This window comes from Lynx rufus, unplaced genomic scaffold (genome assembly GCF_022079265.1).
Source record: "Lynx rufus isolate CCGP_SWC_20201006 ecotype Redwood Valley unplaced genomic scaffold, mLynRuf1.p SCAF_3, whole genome shotgun sequence".
Classification (NCBI taxonomy): Eukaryota; Metazoa; Chordata; class Mammalia; order Carnivora; family Felidae; genus Lynx; species Lynx rufus.
The window spans coordinates 70,372,942-70,395,381 of NW_025814845.1; the positions used below are offsets into that span (position 1 = coordinate 70,372,942).

At 36.9% G+C, this 22,440-nt stretch overlaps 1 protein-coding gene across 1 annotated transcript in view; it reads right to left on the minus strand.

Annotated features, from left to right (window-relative positions):
- FAM13A (family with sequence similarity 13 member A) overlaps positions 1–22,440 on the minus strand; it is a 333,262-nt gene that overhangs the window by 75,286 nt on the left and 235,536 nt on the right. The window contains exon 9 of the mRNA XM_047091509.1: positions 16,012–16,053. Coding sequence (XP_046947465.1) covers positions 16,012–16,053 — 42 coding nt within the window. The remainder of the gene's footprint in view (positions 1–16,011; positions 16,054–22,440) is intronic.

Sequence of the window (22,440 nt, forward strand, 5' to 3'; positions counted from 1 at the left end):
TTTCAGATGAAGAGGTTAGAGGTTAAGAAACTTGCCCACAGTGACAGAGCCAAGAAGTAGATGAGCTGGAATTTGAACCAAGAAAGTTTTAGCTCAGAGTCTAAGCTTTTAATCACCACACCAGACATTCAATCCATCACTAACTAGAAGAAAAACTCACTAGAATCATCTTTGTAGATGGAGGCTTGGACTTAGGTATTTTACTTTGCTTTTAATCACAACCATTTTTTATCTGCTTCACAATGCCTGTTATTCACAGTGGTTCCCAGGTTACATAACCAATAATATATCCTTTGCTGTTCTCTGTCCTTAACTGGAACAGGCAGTTCCTGCTTTTGATGCTTTGTGGCTCACCCTCTGTAAAGTCAACACTGTATAATTAACTCCTGCATTTCACTTCTCAATGCAGTTGCACAAGCTTAGTTTTGGGAACATGGACCAATGTGAATGATGACTCCAGGAGAATACAGAAGAGGGAGAAAATGTGGATCTGCCAGATGCTAAAAATATTCCAAAGACATGTAAGTATAATCAGCCAATTAGTCCTCCAGGCCATCTCAGAATGAGAAGATGTACATCCTTTCTTCTCTTCTACATACTTTTAACCTGAACTTCTTTTTGCTTATTAAAGCACATGCTGATATTTTTATGTTCCTTTTGGGGGGCTGGGGGCCAGGACACAAAAAGAAAGGTGAGGAAGAAAGAGACAAGAAAATGACATCAAGTAGAACCAGGTTTTGAGATTACTAACTGAGGAAGTGCTTCTCAAACATTAAGGCATAGCTGAATCACCTAGGAGCTTGTTTACAAACAGACTCTCGTTCAATAGTCTAGGTCTCAGGAAGGGGACTGCCTTTCTAACAAATTTTACAGTGATTTTGAGGCTGCTGATTTGTGTAAGACACTGATTAGCAAAGCTGTAATTCCCTGCAACTAAAATTCTTCAAGACTTCAATTACTTGGATATCACAATAGCTATTTTTAAACTTTCTAATCTAAGTAATGAGGGTATGAGTTGGAAAACTTAGGCTAGCATAAGTGAATAAAAGGCAACATGTCAAAATTTCCCTCATAGCTTATAACCTGAGCCATCTAAATCAGTCTTGTGAAATTTATTTATTTATTTTCCAATGTTTATTTATTTTTGTGAGACAGAGACAGAGTGCCATTGGGAAGGGCAGAGAGAGAGAGGGGGAGACACAGAATCTGAAGCAGGCTCCAGGCTCTGAGCTGTTAACACAGAGCCTGATGCAGGGCTCAAACTCATGAGCCACGAGATCATGACCTGAGCCAAAGTCGGCTGCTTGACCGAATGAGCTAGTCAGGTGCCCCCAAATCAATCTTTTTTTTCTTTTTAATGTTTATTTACTGATTTTTGAGAGAGAGTGCGTGCACAAGTCGGGGAAGGGCAGAGAGAGAGAGACACACAGAATCCCAAGCAGGCTCCATGCTGTCAGCAGAGAGCCCAATGTGGGGCTCGAACCTACGAACCATGAGATCATGACTTCAGCTGAAATAAAGAGTCAGATGTTCAACTGACTGAGGCCACCCAGGCACCCCAACATAAATCAGTCTTAAAGAGCCATTTTCAGAATGCAAAATAAGTGAATAAATCAATAACAAAAACAAGTAATTAAATCATATTCAATTTTGCTTATATATTGATCTTAGGTCAAATTTATGATAATTTAGTTTCTTCAACATTCCTTTGGAAGTTTTGGTATACTTAGCATGCCCATGTTTTCATGTTTTTAAAACAGAATTTGTGTAAAGCAAGTATTCTGAGAAGAGAATATTTTCCATTGGAAATCAAAAAAGGGAAGTTCTGGTCTCAGCTCTGCAGTTAATAAGCTGAAATCATACATTGTCAGTTAGCCTGGCTGTTTGGATTGGTTTCTTCCTACAGAAAATGAAAAGCTTGGCTACTGATCTCTGTGGTTTTCTTTTAGCTCTAAAAGTTTACTTCCCTAAAGTTTAAATCATTACAAAAGGTTATAACTGCATAATATTTTATGATAGTTTCAGTCATAGTTATGGTTTATTAAATACCAATATGGCTTTGGTCAGGTATCCAAACACCTCTATAGTTCCTGTGGGATAATTCACCACTAACAAGATTTCTAAGAATATTTAATGACAGAAATAGGGGTTATATTTCCATAGCTATAATTGACTCATGAAGGTAATTCTAAGACACTGATAAGAGAACAATAAGCAAATAAGCTAAAGTGAAAGATTTCCTTCAAGCCACATGTAACTTGTTTTTTATCCTCTGCAGAAAGCTAAGAATAATGAATTCTTTCAGAGCCCTTTGCTAACAAAATTTCTTACCATGCTATATAAACACTTGAATATGGAAGAGATCATATCATAATGTTGATAAAGCAAGTATTCAAAACTGAAAGAGGGGCACCTGGGTGATTCAGGCAGTTAAGCATGTGACTCTTGATTTTGGCTCAGGTCATGATCTCACATTGGTGAGATGGAGTCCCCCTATGGGCTCTGCGTTGACAGCCACAGACAGAGCCTGCTTGGGATTCTCTCTCTGCCCCTCCCCACCATGTATGGGCATGCTTTCTCTCTCAAAATAAACAAACATTTAAAAAAAAAAACCTGAAAGAAATAAGCTTATATGCAGACTCCAGCACTATGGACAATTTCATTACCCAAGCCTGCTGTAAGCGACAGTGCAACTGCATTCACTATTGGTATAGTTATTTAAAATAGATTCTAAGCCTACTCTGCAATATATTCTAAAATTTTGTTTAATGTTTATTTATTTTTGAGAGAGAGTGAGTGAGCGAGAGGAAGAGGGACAGAGAGAGAGGGAGACACAGAATCTGAAGCAGGCTCCAGGCTCTGAGCTGTCAGCACAGAGCCTGATGCGGGGCTCGAACCCACAAACGGTGAGATCATGACCTGAGCCAAAGTCAAGATGTTTAACTAACTGAGACACCCAGGTGCCCCTGCAATATATTCTATGACATACTTAAATATATTTAGTCCGTATCTCTATTAACAAAACTCAAACTACATTTCTAGAAGCTGAATATGCTCAACAATATTAGTCTATAAATTTGCATGTGATAAGATGCACAGAATGCCTGTTGACAAGTGATTTTCTAATTAGAGCTCTTGGTCTGAAATAAAGAAATCTACATATAAAAAGAATGAAGTTTCAATTCTACTAAAATCCGACATCTTGAAAAAGCATGTGTTCTCTTTTTCTGTATGTTCTCTTACTTCAGTGTGTTTTCTTTTCTGTGGTATATAAATCTGAAGCAGACTCCAGGCTCTGAGCTGTCAGCACAGAGCTGATGTGGAGTTCAAACTCACGAGCTGTGAGATCATGACCTGAGCTGAAGTTGGACACTTAACCGACTGAGCCACCCAGGTGCCCCTAATGAATAAGGATATAAAAGACAATTAAGTGATATTTAATTCAGCCTAAGCATGAAGATCATGTAACTAATCAAAATAGCATCAAGCTCCTAATTTGTCTATTTAAGAGAATACACTATTTTTAGTGTTATTTTAAAATACTAAAACAGTTGATATGCAGCGTCAACATTATAAGATGAATCTAATGTTATTTCTTGCAATTGCAGAACAGATTTCTAATTAAAGCTTTAACCATTGTCTTCAGCGGACAGTGTCATACAATAAAACAAATACACTTGATCTTCAGTGTTTATTCACTTTAAATTTTAGCTATTATTATGATATGTAGAAATTAATGGAGCATTTATAGGTGCTCAAACTTTGACAAAAATTGTATCACTCTTTTGTGGTGGTGTTACAGATAGTTCGGATTTAAAAGGCCTCACCTTTTTGGTTTTAAATCATATACTATGCATATAATACTAGAACATAAATTGAAAACATACTACATGGATATGAGTCAGTAGGAGGAAAATCTTTATCCTCATCCTTTATCAAACATTACACTTCCTAGTCCCTTAAATATTAGGATTGATTTGAAGAAAAAAAAATATTCTTCATTCCTATATTTTCATAATCTATTAAGCAATTTCTAACAAATTGAAGAGAGTCCATCAAAATACTGAAATACTCACTTTTCTGTTCAGGCCCTAATTATTGGAGTTTTTAGTTTTACATATTTAGCATGCTTTTGCATAAAAAGAAATTCAGTTTTAGTATTTTGACCAGGGCCTTTATAAAGCAAAATTATGAATGAAATGGATAGTTCACTATGTATACTCCTTTACAGATAAGTTTACACAGCTCTGATTCTCTCTCATTTAATCTGGCTTCAGAGTGTGTCCTTAATACAGACATAATCCTTATTCTCAAATAATGCTATTCATATACATCTTTGGCTATACATCTAGTTATTTTCTTAGAATTAGAACAGATTACTTGATTTTTGGATCCAAATGGAATTTTCTTCATTTTTTTTTTTTTTGAGAGAGAGAGAGAGAGAGCAAGAGCAAGAGAACACACATGAATGAGAGAGCATGGGAGAGGGAGAGGGAGAGAGAATCTTAAGCAGGCTCCACCCTCAGTGCAGAGCCCTGACTTGGGCTCACAACCCTGAGATCATGACCTGAGCTGAAATCAAGAGTTAGACATTTAACCTAAAAAGGCACCCAGAAGCCCCTTCTTGTCAAAATTTATTTTTTATTTCTATATTTTCAGGTTTATTAGTATGAAATTGCAAGTAGTCTCTGATCTTTTAAAAACTACTACATACCTTGACTGCAAATTTCAATTTGGATTATTAGGATTGTTCCATTTTTTCTCGTTTATTAGAGGCTTTTCTCTTTTTATTTTTAATATTTTTTAACGTTTATTTTTAAGAGAGAGAGAGAGAGAGAGAGAGAGCACGCGTGCGCGCGTGGGGGAGGGGCAGAGAGAGAGGGAGACACAGAATCTGAAGCAGGCTCCAAGCTCTGACCTGTCAACACAGAGCCCGACGCAGGGCTTGAACTCACAAGCTGTGAGATCATGACCTGAGCTGAAGTTGCACTTAACCAACTGAGCCACCCATGTGCCCCAGAGAGGTTTTTCTCTTTTAAAATTTTCATTTTTATTCCTAAAGAACCAGTTCCTAGATTCAAACATCAGTTCTGCTCTTTTCTCCATTTCTTTTATTATTATTATTAAAACCTTTTAAATTTCTAAGAGGTTGCTTTTCTTCCTTTATATGGTTTCTTATTCCGATTGTGTGGCTCATTTATTTTTAATCTTAAGAAGATGAAGTCACCTTTTAAAAAAGAGCTTAGAAGGGTTTCTGGGTGGCTCAGTCAGTTAAGTGTCAGACTTTGGCTTAGGTCATGATCCTGCAGTTCGTGGGTTCAAGCCCCACATCAGGCTTTGTGCTGACAGCTCAGAGTCTGGAGCCTGCTTCGGATTCAGTCTCCCTCTCTCTCTGCCCTCTCCTGCTTGTGCTCTCTCTCTCAAAAATAAACATAAAAATTTTTTTTTCTAAAAGAGCTTAGAACTCACAAATTTTCATACGTACTTTCCTCCTTTTTCTTATCAATAGTTTACACTAGTTTTTATTTTGTCTTTGAATTTTTTTCCTCCCTTTAGGAGAGTTTTCATTAGTTGATTGGGAATTTTTTGGTATTAATTACACTGTGGTTAGAAAACATGACTGTTAAAATTTCCACTCTTTGAGAACTTTCAGATACAGCTGAATAATTCTTTAGAAAGTAGCAGGAATGTTTGAGCCCTACTTGTATGGTGCAAAGTTTAGTATGTAATGCTCATTTTATTTTATTTTTTAAGTTTATTTATTTATTTTGAGAGAAAGAGAGAGAGCACGATTGAGGGAGGGACAGAGAGAGAGCACGAATAGGGGAGGGACTGAGAGGGAGGGAGAGAATACCAAGGAGGCTCCATGCTTAGCCTGATGTGGGGCTCGATCCCATGACCATGAGATCATGACCTGGACTAAAATCAACAGTTGATGCCCAACAGACTGAGCACCCAGGCACCTCTGCAATGCTCATTTATTTTAAATCTCATTAATTATATCAGATACTATGCTATACTGTGTGCTATGTACTTGATAAAGTTTGTTATAGACATACAATTTTATGTATAAGTTCTATACTTCAAATTTATTTGCCTGTTTATCCTTGTTAACTTGAGTTTAAATTTCTTTCATTTATTGCTGTGCTATTTTACACATGCTAATATATAACCTTTATCTGCTTAGTCATTTTGTTTGCTTGTTTGTTTTTAAGTAGCCTTCATGCCCAGCATGAAGCCCAGTGTGGGGCTTGAACTCATGACCCAGAGACGAAGACCTGAGCTGATCAAGAGTCAGATGCCTAACCAACTGAGCCATCCAGGCACCCCTACAATTTTAGCTTTTATCAAAGAATTTGATCATTCACATTTGTTGTTATAGTTGATGTATTTATTCTAGTTTTGTGTTTTTACTTTATGTTTTCTAATTTGGGAACTTCCTTTTCCTTTGATTTCTGTCTTTGCTCTTATCTTCTGAGGGTATTTGGATTATAGAAATCTTATAGAGATTTCCAATAGTGGTTTTTCTCATACCCATACATAATTATTATTTATCTCTGATTAAAACTAAAACACCTCCCCCAAACAAAACTCAAAATTCTGAGTCCTGCTTCAATTAAAAAAAAAAAAGAAAAAAAGGAAACTCTACTACCTTCTATGAAAGACAAGAAATTCAGAATGTTATTACTTTCTTTGCCCCTCCATCAATGATAGTTATCAAGTTTCTACTACTTTTTAATTCACCTCTCAATTAGATGGGCATAACCTTTGATTTCTACTTTTATTTCTATTAGTATGCTTGTTTTCTTAGAATCATAATTTTTAGGTTGGCTTTCCAATCTCTAACCTTCATATCTAGCATTATTTCTCCCAGTTTTTCTTATCTTTTTCCTTTCCATTTTGGAAGAGCTTTTCAAGTTTCTTTCTCATCACATACTTGATTTATTTTTTATGTTTTATTTTTTAATTAATTAATTTTTTTTTTTTTTTTTTTTTTTTTTTTTAGTTTAGAGAGAGAGAGAATGTGAGCCAGGGAGAGGCGCAAAGAGAGAGAATCTTACGTAGGTTTCATGCTCTGCTCAGAACCTGACACAGGGCTCATTCTCATGACTCTGGGATCATGACCTGAGCCGAAATCAAGCATCAGACATTGAACTGCTGAGCCACCGAGGCACCCTTGTGCTTGACTTATTTTTAATAATTTCTGCTCTCTATTGTTTCCCACGTAGTTTTTGAAATCTCTGCTAATACATTTCTAGGCTCCCTTCTCCTCATTTCAGTTATTCTTCTGTGTCCCTAGCCTTACAATTGTAAACCAATTTTCCCCTTACAGATTCCTACTTACGTTTCACAGAGGGTTGGTCATGTCCTTGAGCATATTTTTGAGAACATTAGTAATATTACTTTCAAGTTTTCCTCTGAATCATATAAAAAGCAATTCTCTGCAATCTGTTTTTACATGGAGTCCTCAGAGCAAGTCATCCTTTCTCTTAGTTTGTAATTTTTCTTTATAGGCCCCAAATAGTTCTTCATGTTTTGTGGTTCTGAAGGAGAATCAATCAATCCAGGCACAGCTATTACCAACAACTTGGGTGGAAGATCATTCTTTATTTTTCATTGTCCCTTGGCTGTGGGTAGATGCCAGCTCATGAATTTAGATTTGAAGAGCCACCATATGAGTCTGCACTAGAATAATCTATAATGCTTAGATAGGTACACTTGCTATTTGGTCCAATTTTCTAAGCTGGAGAATCAAGAATAAATTTGTACTTTGTGCAGTGTACTCTTCAAAGCAGGCATTATGTCTAATAATCTTCCTGCCTTTATCCTCTTCTCAAATGCTTTAAGTGAGTATCTCAGGAGGACCCCCTCTCCTTTCCATTGTTTTGTATACTAGATAGTCTATCTTTGAAGAGATATTGACATAAAAAAACTAATGGGGGCAGAGAAGTGAAAAAGAATATGCAACTCAGCTCTGAATGGTTCAGAGAATAACTTTCTGTTCAGTAGGGGGAATGTCACTTGTTTTTCTGGTCAGTAGTAGACAAAGGAAGGAAGTCAACTAATTTTTTTTTCCCCTTCCTTCTCTCTTTGTGACCATTTGTATTGTTTAGATAGTGGAGCGTGAAGTCTGTAAAGTAATAATAAGTTTCTCAGTCCATCCCACTGATGTGATCTTTGATAGATGGTTTTCTTTATCATTGTTATAAAGCGATCTCTAGTTTTTGTCTTTAATATCATCATTACAATTTAAATGGGAATCTGGAAGTACTTCTATTAGGTAGAGCTAATCTTCTATTTGTTTAAATTAAAAGTTTAAATTAAATTCAAATCTGAAGTTCTTTTTAAAATTTATTTTTTTTTTAATGTTTGTTTATTTTTGAGACAGGGAGAGAGAGAGACAGAGCATGAGTGGGGGAGAGGCAGAGAGAGAGGGAGACGCAGAATCCGAAGCAGGCTCCAGACTCTGAGCTGTCAGCACAGAGCCCGACATGGGGCTCAAACCCAAGAACTGAGATCATGATCTGAACTGAAGTCTGACGCTTAACCAACTGAGCCACCCAGAGGCCCTGAGCTGTCAGCACAGAGCCCAACGTGGGGCTCGAACTCACAGACTGCAAGATCATGACCTGAGCCGAAGTTGGATGCCCAACTGACTGAGCCACCCAGGTGCCCCTGAAGTTCTTTTTAAAAAAAAAATTAAATTTATTTTAAGAGACAGAGGGAGGAGCAGAGAGAGAAGGAGAGAGAGAATCCCAAGCAGGCTCTGCACTGTCAGCACAGAGCCCAATGCAGGGCTCAAACTCACAAACCGTGAGATCATGAGCTGAAATCAAGAGTTGGACGCTCAAGCGACTAAGCCAACCAGGTGCCCCTAAATCTGAAGTTCTTATAAACAGAAGTCTAAGGAAGGCAGAAAGACTGAAGAATAGAGCAGCAAGAGGTCTAGACAGAATGGCTCTAAAGATGTCATTTCCTGTGAGTAAACTTTTCCTTTGCCTTCTCATGTTGATGAAAGACATAAGAATACAAAATATAAAAATTCATATAATTTATCAGTATAGCCTAAATAAGAAGCTTAATATTTTAATTAACACTGATAGAATTAAACCCAGAATCTATACTAGTCTCATACCAAGTAAAAAATATGACTAGCTCAGAAACCAAGAACTCAATATTGAATACCTAAAGAACTATATGATACACATTAGTTAAGTTTATAGTCATTCTTCAGTATAAAATAATTATACTAGTGGTCTGGTTTAGTGTTTTCCAGCTAGGGGTATATCTCTTATGTGACACATTTTTCCCTCAAATTTTTTGTTGTAGTAAAACACACATAAAATCTATTATCTTAACCATTTCTTAGTGTACAATTCAGTGGCACTGAGTATATTCACACTGTTGTGAATTCATTCCATTCATCTCCAGAAACTTTTTATCCTGTAAAACTGAAGCTCTGTACCTATTAAACAGTAACTCCTGATTCTCCCCATCCTCCCAGCCCCTGGCAACCACCATTCTTTGTGTCTCTATGAATCTGATTACATTAGGTACTTCATGTAAGTGGAATCATACAGATGTCTTTTTGTGACTTATTTCACTTAGCAAAAATGTCCTCAAGGTTCATCTGTGTTATGCATGTATCAGAAGTTCCTTCTTTTTTTAAAGGCTGAATAAGACTCCACCATGTGTATACACTGAGTTTTGTTTATCCATTTATCCACTGAGGGACACTTGGATTGCTACTGCCTTTTTGGCTATTACAAATAATGTTGCCATGAACATGGGTGTACAAATATTTCTTTGGGACCCTGTGACCTGCTTTCAATTTCTCTTCATCTTTGACCACACTTGTTATTTTCTTTTCTTCATAGCAGTCATCCTAATAGGTCTGAGGTGATATTAGAGTTTTGATTTGCATTTCCCTGATGGTTAGTGATGTTCAGCATCTCTTTGTGTGCTTATTTGTTATTTGTATAACCTCTTTGGAGAAATTTCTATTCAAGTTCTTCGCTCATTTTAAAAATCATTTTGTTGTTGTTGACTTTTTGGAATTCTCCATATATTCTGGATATTAATCCTTTATGAGATAAATGATTTGCAAATATTTCCCCCATTCTCCTTTTAATTTCTGTTGGGAGTATCTTTGTTGTTGTTATTGTTTGATGCACAAGATTTAAAAACTTTCATGAAGTCCAATTTGTCTACCCTTTCGTTTCTTTCCTGTGCTTTTGGTGTCATATCTAAGGAATCACTGCCAAATTCAGGACTGGGTAGCTTTTGCCTGATGTTTTCTTCTGAGAGTACTTACAGATTTAGCTCTTACATTTAGACTTTTGATCCATTTTGAGTTAATTCTTGTATATGAGATATTAGGTGAGCGGCCAACTCCATGCTTTTGCATGTGGATATCCAGTTTTCTCAGCACTAATTACTGAAAAGACTATCCCATGACACATTGAAAATATGGACACCCACCACCACTCGAAGCTCAGAATCTTGGCTAGTGAGATGTCAGCATCTTTAAAGAGCTCTACATACTTTGTATCATAATGACGGTATTGTCAAAAAACAGAAAATAATAAGTGTTAAGAAAAACATGGAGAAATGGGACTTGTGCACTATTAGTGGAAATGCACTTGGAAATGGTTAAGATGTCAAATTCTATGCTATGTGTATTTTGCCACAATTAAAAAAATTAAAATGGAAAATGATACAGTTAATGTTATTTATATTTACCCTCCCCCCCCCGCAAAAGAACTGTACAGGCAGAGACAATATGCTTCCTCAGTTTAGAAACACCGAGTTAAAAAGGACAATGGAAACAAATATTTTTAATATATACTTATTTGTGTTCAAAGATACCCAAATGTCTAGTTGACCTTATTATCTGGGAAAAATCAAGTAGCTAATCAAATAAACAGCCTGCTTGTTTGCTGTACTTGGTAGTCAACAACAAATAGAATGACTGATACATCTACTTCTTTAAACTATCCCATCTAAAAATGAGAATTTTCCCCTCAAAATGGTAATTTAGAAAACATACAATATGCTTGAGAAGAAAAATAAACTATTAAAATGTAATAAAGTATGACCAAAAAGTCATAAATCTACAATTCCAGCACAAGTTGTTTGAAAGGTAATCCGCAAAGAGCTATCTAAAAACTTTTCTACATAGCAGGACAGGAGTGGCATGATACAGTTTTCAGATCCCATCTAATGTCAGGTAATGTTTTTGGTTTGTTTTGTTTTGTTTTAATTTTTAAAATTTATTTATTTTTTGAGAAAGAGAGAAAGAGAGAGAGAGCACGTGCACAAGCGGGGTAGGGGCAGAGAGGAAAGACAGAATCCGCATCATCAGTACAGAGCCTGACACAGGGCTCAAATCTGCAAACTGTGAGATCATGACCTCAGCCAAGATCAAGAGTTGGACACTCAACTGACTGTACCACCCAGGCGCCCCTGTCGGGTTATTTTTTAATCTGAATTTACCCAAAGCTAAATATTTCTTCAATGTAAACTCTACAGTTAAAAGATTTTCATAGGGGCGCCTGGGTGGCACAGTCGGTTAAGCGTCCGACTTCAGCCAGGTCACGATCTCACGGTCCGTGAGTTCGAGCCCCGCATCAGGCTCTGGGCTGATGGCTCAGAGCCTGGAGCCTGTTTCCGATTCTGTGTCTCCCTCTCTCTCTGCCCCTCCCCCGTTCATGCTCTATCTCTCTCTGTCCCCAAAATAAATAAACGTTGAAAAAAAAAATTAAAAAAAAAAAAAGATTTTCATAAATTAATGATCCCTAGTTTCAAGGAATGAAAATACTAAAATACTCAAGAATAAGTCTGTATTCCAAATAGGTAACTTAGAAATAAATCTATTTGATGTTCCTAATTCAGGAAAAATAAAAAACATGTGAATACTGAAATTGACCCTAAGCAATTCCAAACCTGCTAAAATAGGAATTTAACTTCAATTTGCACCTTGAGTATTAAAACTTGGGCTGCGATTGATAAAGACTGACAATTTCAGAGTTTCAATGGAGCACAAAATGAGAAAGAAGAAGCAGAGGAAGATTAGTGCAGTTGCTAAGAGGCAGATGTTAGGTGAGCAAGGAGCCACCATTCAGAGGTCAGGTGACCAGTGAAAGACTGGTTACAGGTATGTAGCTCCTGAAGCACATTTAGGATTTTGATAAAGTACGGGCAGAGATGGGCTTTGTATACTGGCTGTATGTATCATCTACATATACAAACTATATATATATAATCCAGGAATTTGTAAAGAAGGAATTCAAGAGTAGAAGTCGGATGGGATGGGATAGGGTGGGATGGGATCAGGACAAGATCTGAACCTGGCCATAAGGAATGTGAAGATAGTATAGGTGAGGTGGGAGTGGATAGAGATGAGGAGGAATGGAGAGTAGAGATGAAAAGCCTTAATCCCAGTGAAAATAAACACAGAAATCAAAATCTGAGTTTGCGGATACTGAAGACCCAGACAAATAAAACTAGAACTAACAACAGATTCTAGCCAGATCTGACTGGATGACAGGGAAAAGAATTCAGACAATAACAGGCTGGATGTGGCACATAACACCTACAGCAAGTTGCTAATCTGAGCAATCGAGGTAGGGGCACCTTTCTGGGACTCTAGCCGAGACTATGAGAGGCCAGGGTATAGACATCCTTGCCAAGAATGTTCTTCACCTGAAGTCTGCAGGTTCTTGTTTATTTTGTAGCAATCTTGCTAAGGGTTTGGCATAACCCATTCTTCCCTTTCATTTCCTTAATCACTTCAACAGGGTGCGTTATTTCTAATGAGCATCTGGGGAACAATGACACCTACTGTTTGAGCTACTGTATCTGCAGTAATCCTGCCCATGAAATGGCAGCAAGTCAGATTTGTAGCCACTCTTTCTTTCCTTTGCAAAAAAAAAAATAATAATAATAATAAATAAAATAAAATAAAAATAAATAAATAAATTAGATTAAATTAAATAAAGTAAAATAGGACGAATGGTTCTGGTGGGTTAGGCTAGGTGCTGAAGAAGTGCTGAAATTTCAGAAGACAAAGTTCTTATCTGAGAAGATATTTAATCTAGAATGAGATTATATGAGTGCATGTCTATTTATAACAGTCCTACCTTACAAGAGAAAAAAACTGAGGATAAATGAAATGTATGGTAGACTAACATATGGTTCACCCCTAAGTGTTTACAATAGAGAACTGTAATCACAGAAACTGAAATTCTACAAGATGAAAAATGGGGCAAGGTCATGACTGAAATGGCCTCTCTGGTTCCCAGTTCCTGCATCCCACCTTCCTTCTTCCCCCAGCCACAGAAAGGTCCTAGAACCTCCATGAGTGGACTGCATGTCCTCTGCATGCTCTCCAGCTCTATCTATCCTCTGCCTCAGGTACAGATTCTGTCTGCATTATACATAACGTACCGGGTCTCCACTCCAATAGCTGGATGTTTGTCTGATCTCCTGCACCTGAATTTCTTTATGGATCATCTATTTTCCTTCCTCTGAAACTGGAGCCCTGCATTGCCTTTATCTTCTGTTTTGATCCAGTCTTCCTAAAAACTGCCCACTCCCAGACTTACAGCCCCTGAGTTTTGCCATTCTACCTCATGCTGGACCTTACAGAATAAACCACCAACTGAATCTCCTGCCACTGACCCGCTATTTCATTCCCGTCCCTCTGGCTGGCTGCCTGTGGCTGGATTTACTTCTGCTGAGTGCCCATCTCAGCTGATGTGCTCATCTCTTGTTTGGACCTTTCCTCTCTGTCTCTACCCCCCCTCAAAAACAACAACAACAACAACAACAACAACAACAACAACAACCAGTTAACAATGTCAAAATATAATATACAGCACACAATATTCAACATTCCTAGTCAGAGAAGATATCATTTTGCAACTACCAGTCACTTTTTACTTTTCAAAGGCACAGTAAATATAATTTTGGGATTTTAAAGAGCCAATTTAGTTTTTCATCATGGTGACAAATCATTACGAAATTCGTAAGTCTTACAGTTAACTCCCCTTTCTGAGCACTGTAGGAATGAAATCTTAATAAAGTAGGAGGGAAAGGGAGACAAAGAAGCTACAGAAGTTTTAATATATTTAAAACATTTAAGCATTCATTTGTTCTTACTAAAGGTAGTGTCAAAAAAGTGCACTAATTTATAAATTAAATTAGCAGTGGACATGTTATGTTTCTAGTTCAAAAATCTGGAAGAGCTGTAATCATAGTTAACAATGTTTTCTGTCTTCCACTTGAATTTGGTATGCTAGAGTAACCCAAGAAAAGTTAATCTCAAACCAGCCATGCAAATAACTTGAAAACAAAACCAAAAAAACTCCCTCTAAACAGGTTCATGTGTTACTAATAGATTCTCTCTACTTCATGTCAAGTAGATAATAAAAAAAGTTAAATTAACTTGTATGAACCTAGTTCTTAAATAATTTCTAGGACTATCATATAATGTTATTCAGAAAAACAAACTACATTTGAGATTGTAATTTCAGGCCAAATAATAATTATTATTTCATTTGTGATACAGCTTTACTTCGTTAAATTTTCAAAAGAGTGTCTGCTCGTAACTTCCTTCTTCTGCAACTTTAGCTCTCCTGTAATGTGGGCTAGCGTGCACATTCATTATTTTTTCCTACTTCTATAATATTTTAGTTTTTATGACATTTAACATTGAAAGGTCAAATAGCCTCAACCAAGAGTTGTGGTAAATACATTTTCTTTACATTCTTTTACTTTCATTTTGCAAGTATAGAATTTCTTTTTCAAGACTAAATAATTAGTCTAAATAATTTTTAAAAATTATCACGCTAGAAGACACAATTATGTCTCTTTAAGGACTTAAGACATAATTTCCATCTGCTTTTTAAAATGGTTAACAAAAAATAAAATTCAATACTATGTAAAACATAAATTGATGTTGCCCAGAGGAATAAAAATAAGACATTCCGAGAACAGTTCTCATTAGTTGGCATGATCTAGTGCTGTAGTCTTTTGTATTGCGTAAAATTTAATTTCCATTAATATATGATAATCATTTGTTTGATATTACTGTGTGTATTTACATAATGAATACCAGAGTCACCACATACTGGGCAACAACTTCCTCATGTGTTAATTGTATAGTTGAGGTAGCCTATGAAGTAGAATATGCTGATTTGATTGGCAGGAAACCAGAGTGAATCAAATGGACCACCATGTTGTCTCAAACTAAAACCTCAAATGTTCTCTCTTTTGCCACAAAGTGATTATGCAATATGCTTCAAGTTGCTGAAGGACAAAACAGTACTGAAAAGCAATCACTTGGCTAAGACTGAAGTCCTATGACACATTTCTGAACTATTGTTGGTTGAATTAAAGTCTAAATCTAACTCTGGGGCTATTACAACAAATCAGATTAAAAAATAAACAAACTATCACACATCCTGACATTTCTTTTAAAAAAGTAGATTTCACAATTGAGGAAAGAGTTAACATCTACTTTGAATTCTGTAAATTTACCTGTTGTAATAGCTGTTATTCTGCCTCTATAAGCTTTAGCAAATAGCCCTAAATTCCATCAACTCACTGAATACTTACTTTCACACTTAACATAGCCGAAGACTTTTTCAGCCAATGAGCCTTGTGCTCACACCCCTCTCCCATCTGCATATATGTATAGAATAGAAATTTTTAAGACACAGGTAACGGCCTAATCATCAGGAGGTTTCTGAAATTAAAATGGCTACCTTGGCATTTCTGGATTTAAAACAAAATATCTTAATCTTTTCAGCTCTGTTAATTTAAGATTTCTTAAACCAAAGAGAAGAAAAACACAGCATGAACAATATGATGAAGAGTTCTAATAAGCTTAGTTTGGCCATAGTGTAGAACATTCTATTGAAAAGCATTAAAATGAGCAAATAAACTCAAAGGAACCTCACCCCTCCTCCATTCCCTGTAACAGAACAACAAAAATCAAATAAATACCTCAAATAGAAAGGTGACATAGGTCTTTCATCCTCCTGCGAACTAAAAGGAAAATAAATTCTGAATTAATTTCTGTTAATATTTTAACATGTCAATTTTACTAAAATTCTGTTCTGCCTGTCAGAAATTTTATTTTGACACATTAGAGCTAATCTCACAAAGGAGCAAGGTTAATGAAACATACTCTACCTTGGACCTAGCCAAGGTCAATTACTTCTTCATGGGAGACCATCAAGAGAGGTTTCTTTCAAGATCAGCCTAAGGCAAAAGTAATTCACATCACACTTTCAAGAGGAAGCTTTTTACTACCTTATTTCTACAAGCCCAATCCAAGTTCTATATATTATACATAAACTCTTAAAATGATTGCATACATACTCAATTACCTCAATAAAGTTAATTATAGCTCATTACCACAATGATGAAAGTAAGAAGCAGCCAACAAAATATCCCTGTTAAATGTGAGCCACTTCAGGAATGATGCCCTAGCAATGAGAGGCACATCAGTAAACAACACTCTTGAACTTTGTTTTTGGCAGTTACTTTAAGTATTAATGAGTATGGGTAACACGTAAGGACATAGATGAAAATATAGAAATAGTTGACATTATTCAAACAACATAGAAGCAATATAAAACTTAATGCAAAGGTATTTTTAAAAATGTAAAATATATACAATAGTTTTCCCTTTAATATGTGTTTTTCTTCTGATAAATGACTTAAGGCAAAGAATGAGTCAGTCTCTCTCCCTTAGTGTCTGCTGGAGTGATCTTTGAACCTTTTTGATTATGCATTCATGAAATCTGCTTTTAAGCAGCCACTCCCCTCAATATATGACTAAGTATCTACCTCTATTAATTATGTGCATGAATTAAACAGATAAAAGTAGAAATAGAAACTGTTAAAATTAAAAAGAAGCTCTAAAATTTTCTACTGTACTCCTATGGCTAATCTTGTATACCACATGGGGTGCACACCACCTTAGGGGAAGCAACTAGGTAATCTCAGCTTTCCCTCTCAGCTTATTTTTTATTTTCTTAAGCAACATTGATGAAAAAAGTTTGCTTCAGTCGGTAATATATTGGCAAAATCTTATGACAAAGTTATACTGTAAAACACATACACACAAACACAGCTGTCCTCCAAAGGTCTTAACATTTTAGTTGAAAGACAGCACACAAACTAAGGCATACTATTTCTCATTCTTTCATGATTTTGGTTTCCGATTTCATTACAGCTTAGCTGTTCTAATGTTTATGTTGCCAAAGATTTTAATGTTTGTGATCACTTGTGCCAATTCTTTCTAAGTGAAGGGTAAGTGATGGATCAGCTTTATTATGGACTCTAATGTGGGTGGATTGAGGGCAAAGCTTGTAGAGTCAGGCTGTGCAGCTGAAGAGTTAGAGGTAACATGTGGGAAATGTCCAGGTGTCTTGGGAAAGAAGCCACCTGGAGCTGTGCTATTACAAGAGGGGACTACTTTAAGCCAAACTGATACAAGGAGCTTACATATTAGCTTCAAAATATTCCTTGAAAGCACTTAACAAATTACAAAAAATGCTGGAATTGGGTTGTTCCCAAATCAAGGATTCATGATCAAAAAGTACTAATTATGAGCAACACTATGCAAAAAGGCTGCAACTAAAAATCCGTAACGGTTTTGTTATTATAGGAAAATTGCCTCCATGTGTTATAAAATGGGCACCGTACTAAGTATTTTTTTGCCCAGAACAGATCCTGAACTCTAACATGTAACAAAATTGAATGAAAATTAACAAGGGTACGTTAGTGAAGATTTAATTAGCAATATGGTTGGTTTCCTTAGAATTTAGATGATTTAGATGGTGCAGAGTTCTAAACACAGCTGTTCACATGTTTTGGCTAATGTTTATTTTGTGTGTGTGCTAAATTTCTTCGTAGCGAAGGCAATCAAAATCAATCCTTTCTGCCTTCACATTTTTTTCTGACATATTTATTCATTAACCAGGTGCCACCAGGTGCTCTAACATTAATTATCTCACGTAAATCCTCCTCCAAACCCTCCCTGGCACTTGCCTCTCAACCTGAAGAAAGTGGGCTCAGAGTGGGCAACATAACATATGCGGGTCACATAGCTAGTGATGTGTAAATTACTATATTACATGTTAGTCCATTTTCGTTGTTTACCATCTTCCCTTCAGTTTTAACCTATCAGAATACGGTGGGATGAATAGGCGAAGAAAATTGATGTGACAGCCAGTCTGCATTCCAGCAGCCATCAGCAAGATCTTGTGGACTTTATATCCCATCATAAAGATTCTAGTGACTCTACACCAGACTTAGTCGGTCCACAATGCATGACGAGTGATAGCATGTATAAAGTGATTATATTATTGAAGTGTACTCTGGCAGTATAAGAATATCTCCTGATAGAAACACAAGTTTTTAATCATAAGCAAATATTTGTCAGGCTGCATCAGCCTACAGCCTACAAAACAAAGTAAAGTTGTCCATGAAAGACAAAATGAGAAACTCTTAATTTGGATATGTCCCTAAAGTTTAACTAATTTTACACGTTCCAAAAAAGAAAATGTAAAACTACTGAAATTTAAATAAAATAAAACAGGCTTAGTATTAGATTTCTTCAGTCAGCAGTGGTCAACAGGGCAGAAATCCACATACAGTACTCAAGGACAACAATATAATTCAAAACGAAAATGAAAATAAATCAATTTTGATAGTTAATTAGCATATTTCTCTTTTCCTTTTCATAAAAGTACCTTTTCCTTGGGTTTAGTAATGTAATCTTGACAAAGGTATAGATTCTAAAACAACTGAAGCACTGATTTCAAATTAAGTCAATTAATTCTAAAAATCAATTTAATGCACTGATTTAAAGGCAATTTTAAGCAAAAATGGCTAAGGAGAATTCTTCCAAACATAACTGAGAAAACAAACTTTTCCATACAATTTACATATCAGAACATAAGACATTTGAAAAAAATCACCATTTCTACATTGGTACAAAATGGCTATTTTGTTATTGTTACAGTCCCCAAATGTCTACTTATAGAGGTTATTTATACCTGTTTCTGGATTTATGTCAATCTTAGGCATGTCTGATGGTATTAAACAAGTCATAGTTTTTGGCCTAAATTTTATTTTACTTTTTTAATGTTTTATTTTTGAGGCGGGGTGGAGGGGGAACTAGGGCCGACAGAGAGGGAGATGCAGAATCCGAAGCAGGCCCCAGGCTCTGAGCTGTCAGCACAGATCCCAACGTGGGGCTCAAACTCACAAACTGTGAGATCATGACCTGAGCCAAAGTCGGACACTTAACTAACTGGGCCACCCAGGCGACCCTTGGCTTAAATTTTAAATTGAGAATTATTTCTGACTCATTTTTAATTTTTTAAAAATAAGAACAAGTACCACAAATGAAAAAAAGGAGTGTGTGCCATAAAAGTAAACCAATGACAAATTCTAACAAATTGGAATTCATTCAGTTTCCTCCTTGGTTACTAACATAAACTCCAGGTTTTAATTATTTCCTGTTTGCTAACCCTGAATAATGGCCAAGTTTAAGCAGCCAATTAGTTTCCCTTTGTTTTCTCTTTAAAATTCAAACATACATTGAGAGATTTGGGCAGCCACCTCATGTATGCCAGGCAATCAGGTGCCTGATGTCCTCAGACACATGGTGATCTATTCTCTCAAAACAACTGTCTCTGGGAAGAACACTGATCAAACAGACCCAAGTAACAGTCCAAATCTAGGAAGCTACAACTGTGAAGGGCAATAACAGATATTATGTTTTTAGTGGGTCCTAATCGAACTTACTTATATGGCTCAACACTAGTAAATGCACATAAATGAATGAGAGCTAGACTTACAGTTTCTTCACGAGCTGTGCTAATTTCTAATGTGAGGCCAATGAATACACTGCCTATCAATTTAATTACATGGAAAGCTAACAGATATCACAAAATGTATGGCATTTTCTATGTCTGAGAAAAAACCAACGCTTTTGGGAGAATCCCGAGGGTGGTATTCAAAATGGAACTTCCTCGGGGCGCCTGGGTGGCTCAGCCAGTTGAGCGTCTGACTTCGGCTCAGGTCATGATCTCGTGGTTCGTGAGTTCAAGCCCCGCGTCGGGCTCTGTGCTGACAGTTCAGAGCCTGGAGCCTGTTTCCGATTCTGTGTCTCCCTCTCTCTCTCTGACCCTCCCCCATTCATGTCTCTGTCCCCTCTCTCTGTCTTAAAAATAAATAAAAACGTTTAAAAAAAAAATGGAACTTCCTCTGCTGGATCAAACCACTGTTCCAATCAATTACCTTTTGAGTTATCTCAATAAATGCTCCAACTAGTCCAACTGTCTAACTGGTTGGCTGGTTACCAAAAAAATGAACATCATCTGCATATTTAGCTACACACTTTAACTAAATCTTCGAGTGATTTGATCTAAAAGAAATAGTTCGCAAGTGTTCCTTGAGTACTGAGGAGTATGAAAAACAGGTAAATGCTAAGGATTAAGTTCCATTCATTGAAGAATCTAGGAAAACCATCAAACAACAAAACAGACAAATGACAAAGCAACAAAACAAAACAAAAACAACAAAACAGAGGAAAAGGGAGAGACCAAGTGAGGGAGTAACAAAAGATACAATTAAAAGTATTAAGGGGGCGCCTGGGTGGCGCAGTCGGTTAAGCGTCCGACTTCAGCCAGGTCACGATCTCACGGTCCGTGAGTTCGAGCCCCGCGTCAGGCTCTGGGCTGATGGCTCAGAGCCTGGAGCCTGTTTCCGATTCTGTGTCTCCCTCTCTCTCTGCCCCTCCCCCGTTCATGCTCTGTCTCTGTCTGTCCCAAAAATAAATAAAAACGTTGAGAAGAAAAAAAAAAAAATTTAAAAGTATTAAGTAAACATTTTTTCTGGAATTCAGGTTTTTCCCTCATGTTGCAGCAGAATGTGCTAAGTTTTCTTAGACGAATTTTCTTAGAGAATGATGAGGTGAGTGAAGTTAGCAGATTTTTTTTCCTTCCTTCCTCTGTAAAACCTAAAGTGTCACACTTGAGCATTTTCAATTTGTCCCCAGTGCCAGGCATTAACCATGTACTACTCCAAGTGGAGAGTGATGTAACAGCTGGTGTTGTCCTCAGATTTTTGGTTTGGCCTCATTCAGGAATATGGAAAAAAAGCCACAACAATCTCTCTGTTCTTTTTGGGAAACAAATGTAGATGTTTTCAGATTGGTTCGTAGCTAAGTGTTTGCAGCTGTAATTTTGGGGGGATATTTTTGTAGATGTACGTATATACTTCTTTGTAAGTTTTGTAAGTATTATAAACCCAAACAGTTTTGGTTAGTTTTATTATTTGCATTTTGTGATTAAGAACACAACACGTGGCCAGAATTAAAAACAAATTTTTGAGGTTCAAGAGCAAATTGATTTTCCTGACCAAAGGGTAAATGCAAAGAGCTGAAGCTGTTAATATTCATAGGACAACAGGAATTTCTGGCCAACACAAAGAGGTATTATTTTGGAGGCAAAATAAACAGACAAAACAAAAAGACACCCAAAAATTTAGAAGTTTTTTCTCAATTAGAAAAGAAAACATTCGGGGCGCCTGGGTGGCGCAGTCGGTTAAGCGTCCGACTTCAGCCAGGTTATGATCTCGCGGTCCGTGAGTTCGAGCCCGGCGTCAGGCTCTGGGCTGATGGCTCAGAGTCTGGAGCCTGTTTCCGATTCTGTGTCTCCCTCTCTCTCTGCCCCTCCCCCGTTCATGCTCTGTCTCTCTCTGTCCCAAAAATAAATAAACGTTGAAAAAAAAATTTTTTTTTAAATAAAAAAAAAAAAGAAAAGAAAATATTCTTACCATTTTCTTGATCGCCTAGTGGAAATTTGAAATATACTGGTTAGGGGTTGAATTGTGTCCCTTCAGAAAGATATGTGGAAGCACTAACCCCAGTACCTTAGCATGTGACCTTATTTGGAAACAGAGTCTTTACAGAGGTGATGGAGTTAAAATGAAATCATTAGGGCACCTGAGTGACTCAGTTGGTTGAGTGTCCAAGTTGGGCTCAGGTCACGATTTCAGTTTGTGAGTTTGAGCCTGCATGGGGCTTGCTGCTGTCAGTGCAGGGCCCACTTGGGATCCTCTGTCCCCCTTTCTCTCTGCCCCTCCTCTGCTTATGCTCTCTCTCTCTCTCAAAAAAGACAAGAGAAAAAGAAATCATTTGAGGGGGACCTAATTCAGTATAACTGGAGTTCTGGTACAAAGGGGAAATTTGGACACAAAGACAGACATGCACCGGGAGAATGCCGTATGAAGATGAAACTGTATCTGCCATTAAGCCAAGGAACTCCTAGAAGCCAGGAGACAGGCCTGGAACAGATCCGTCTCCAGATCCTTCAGTGAGCGTATGGCTTTGCCAACATTGAATTGGAACTT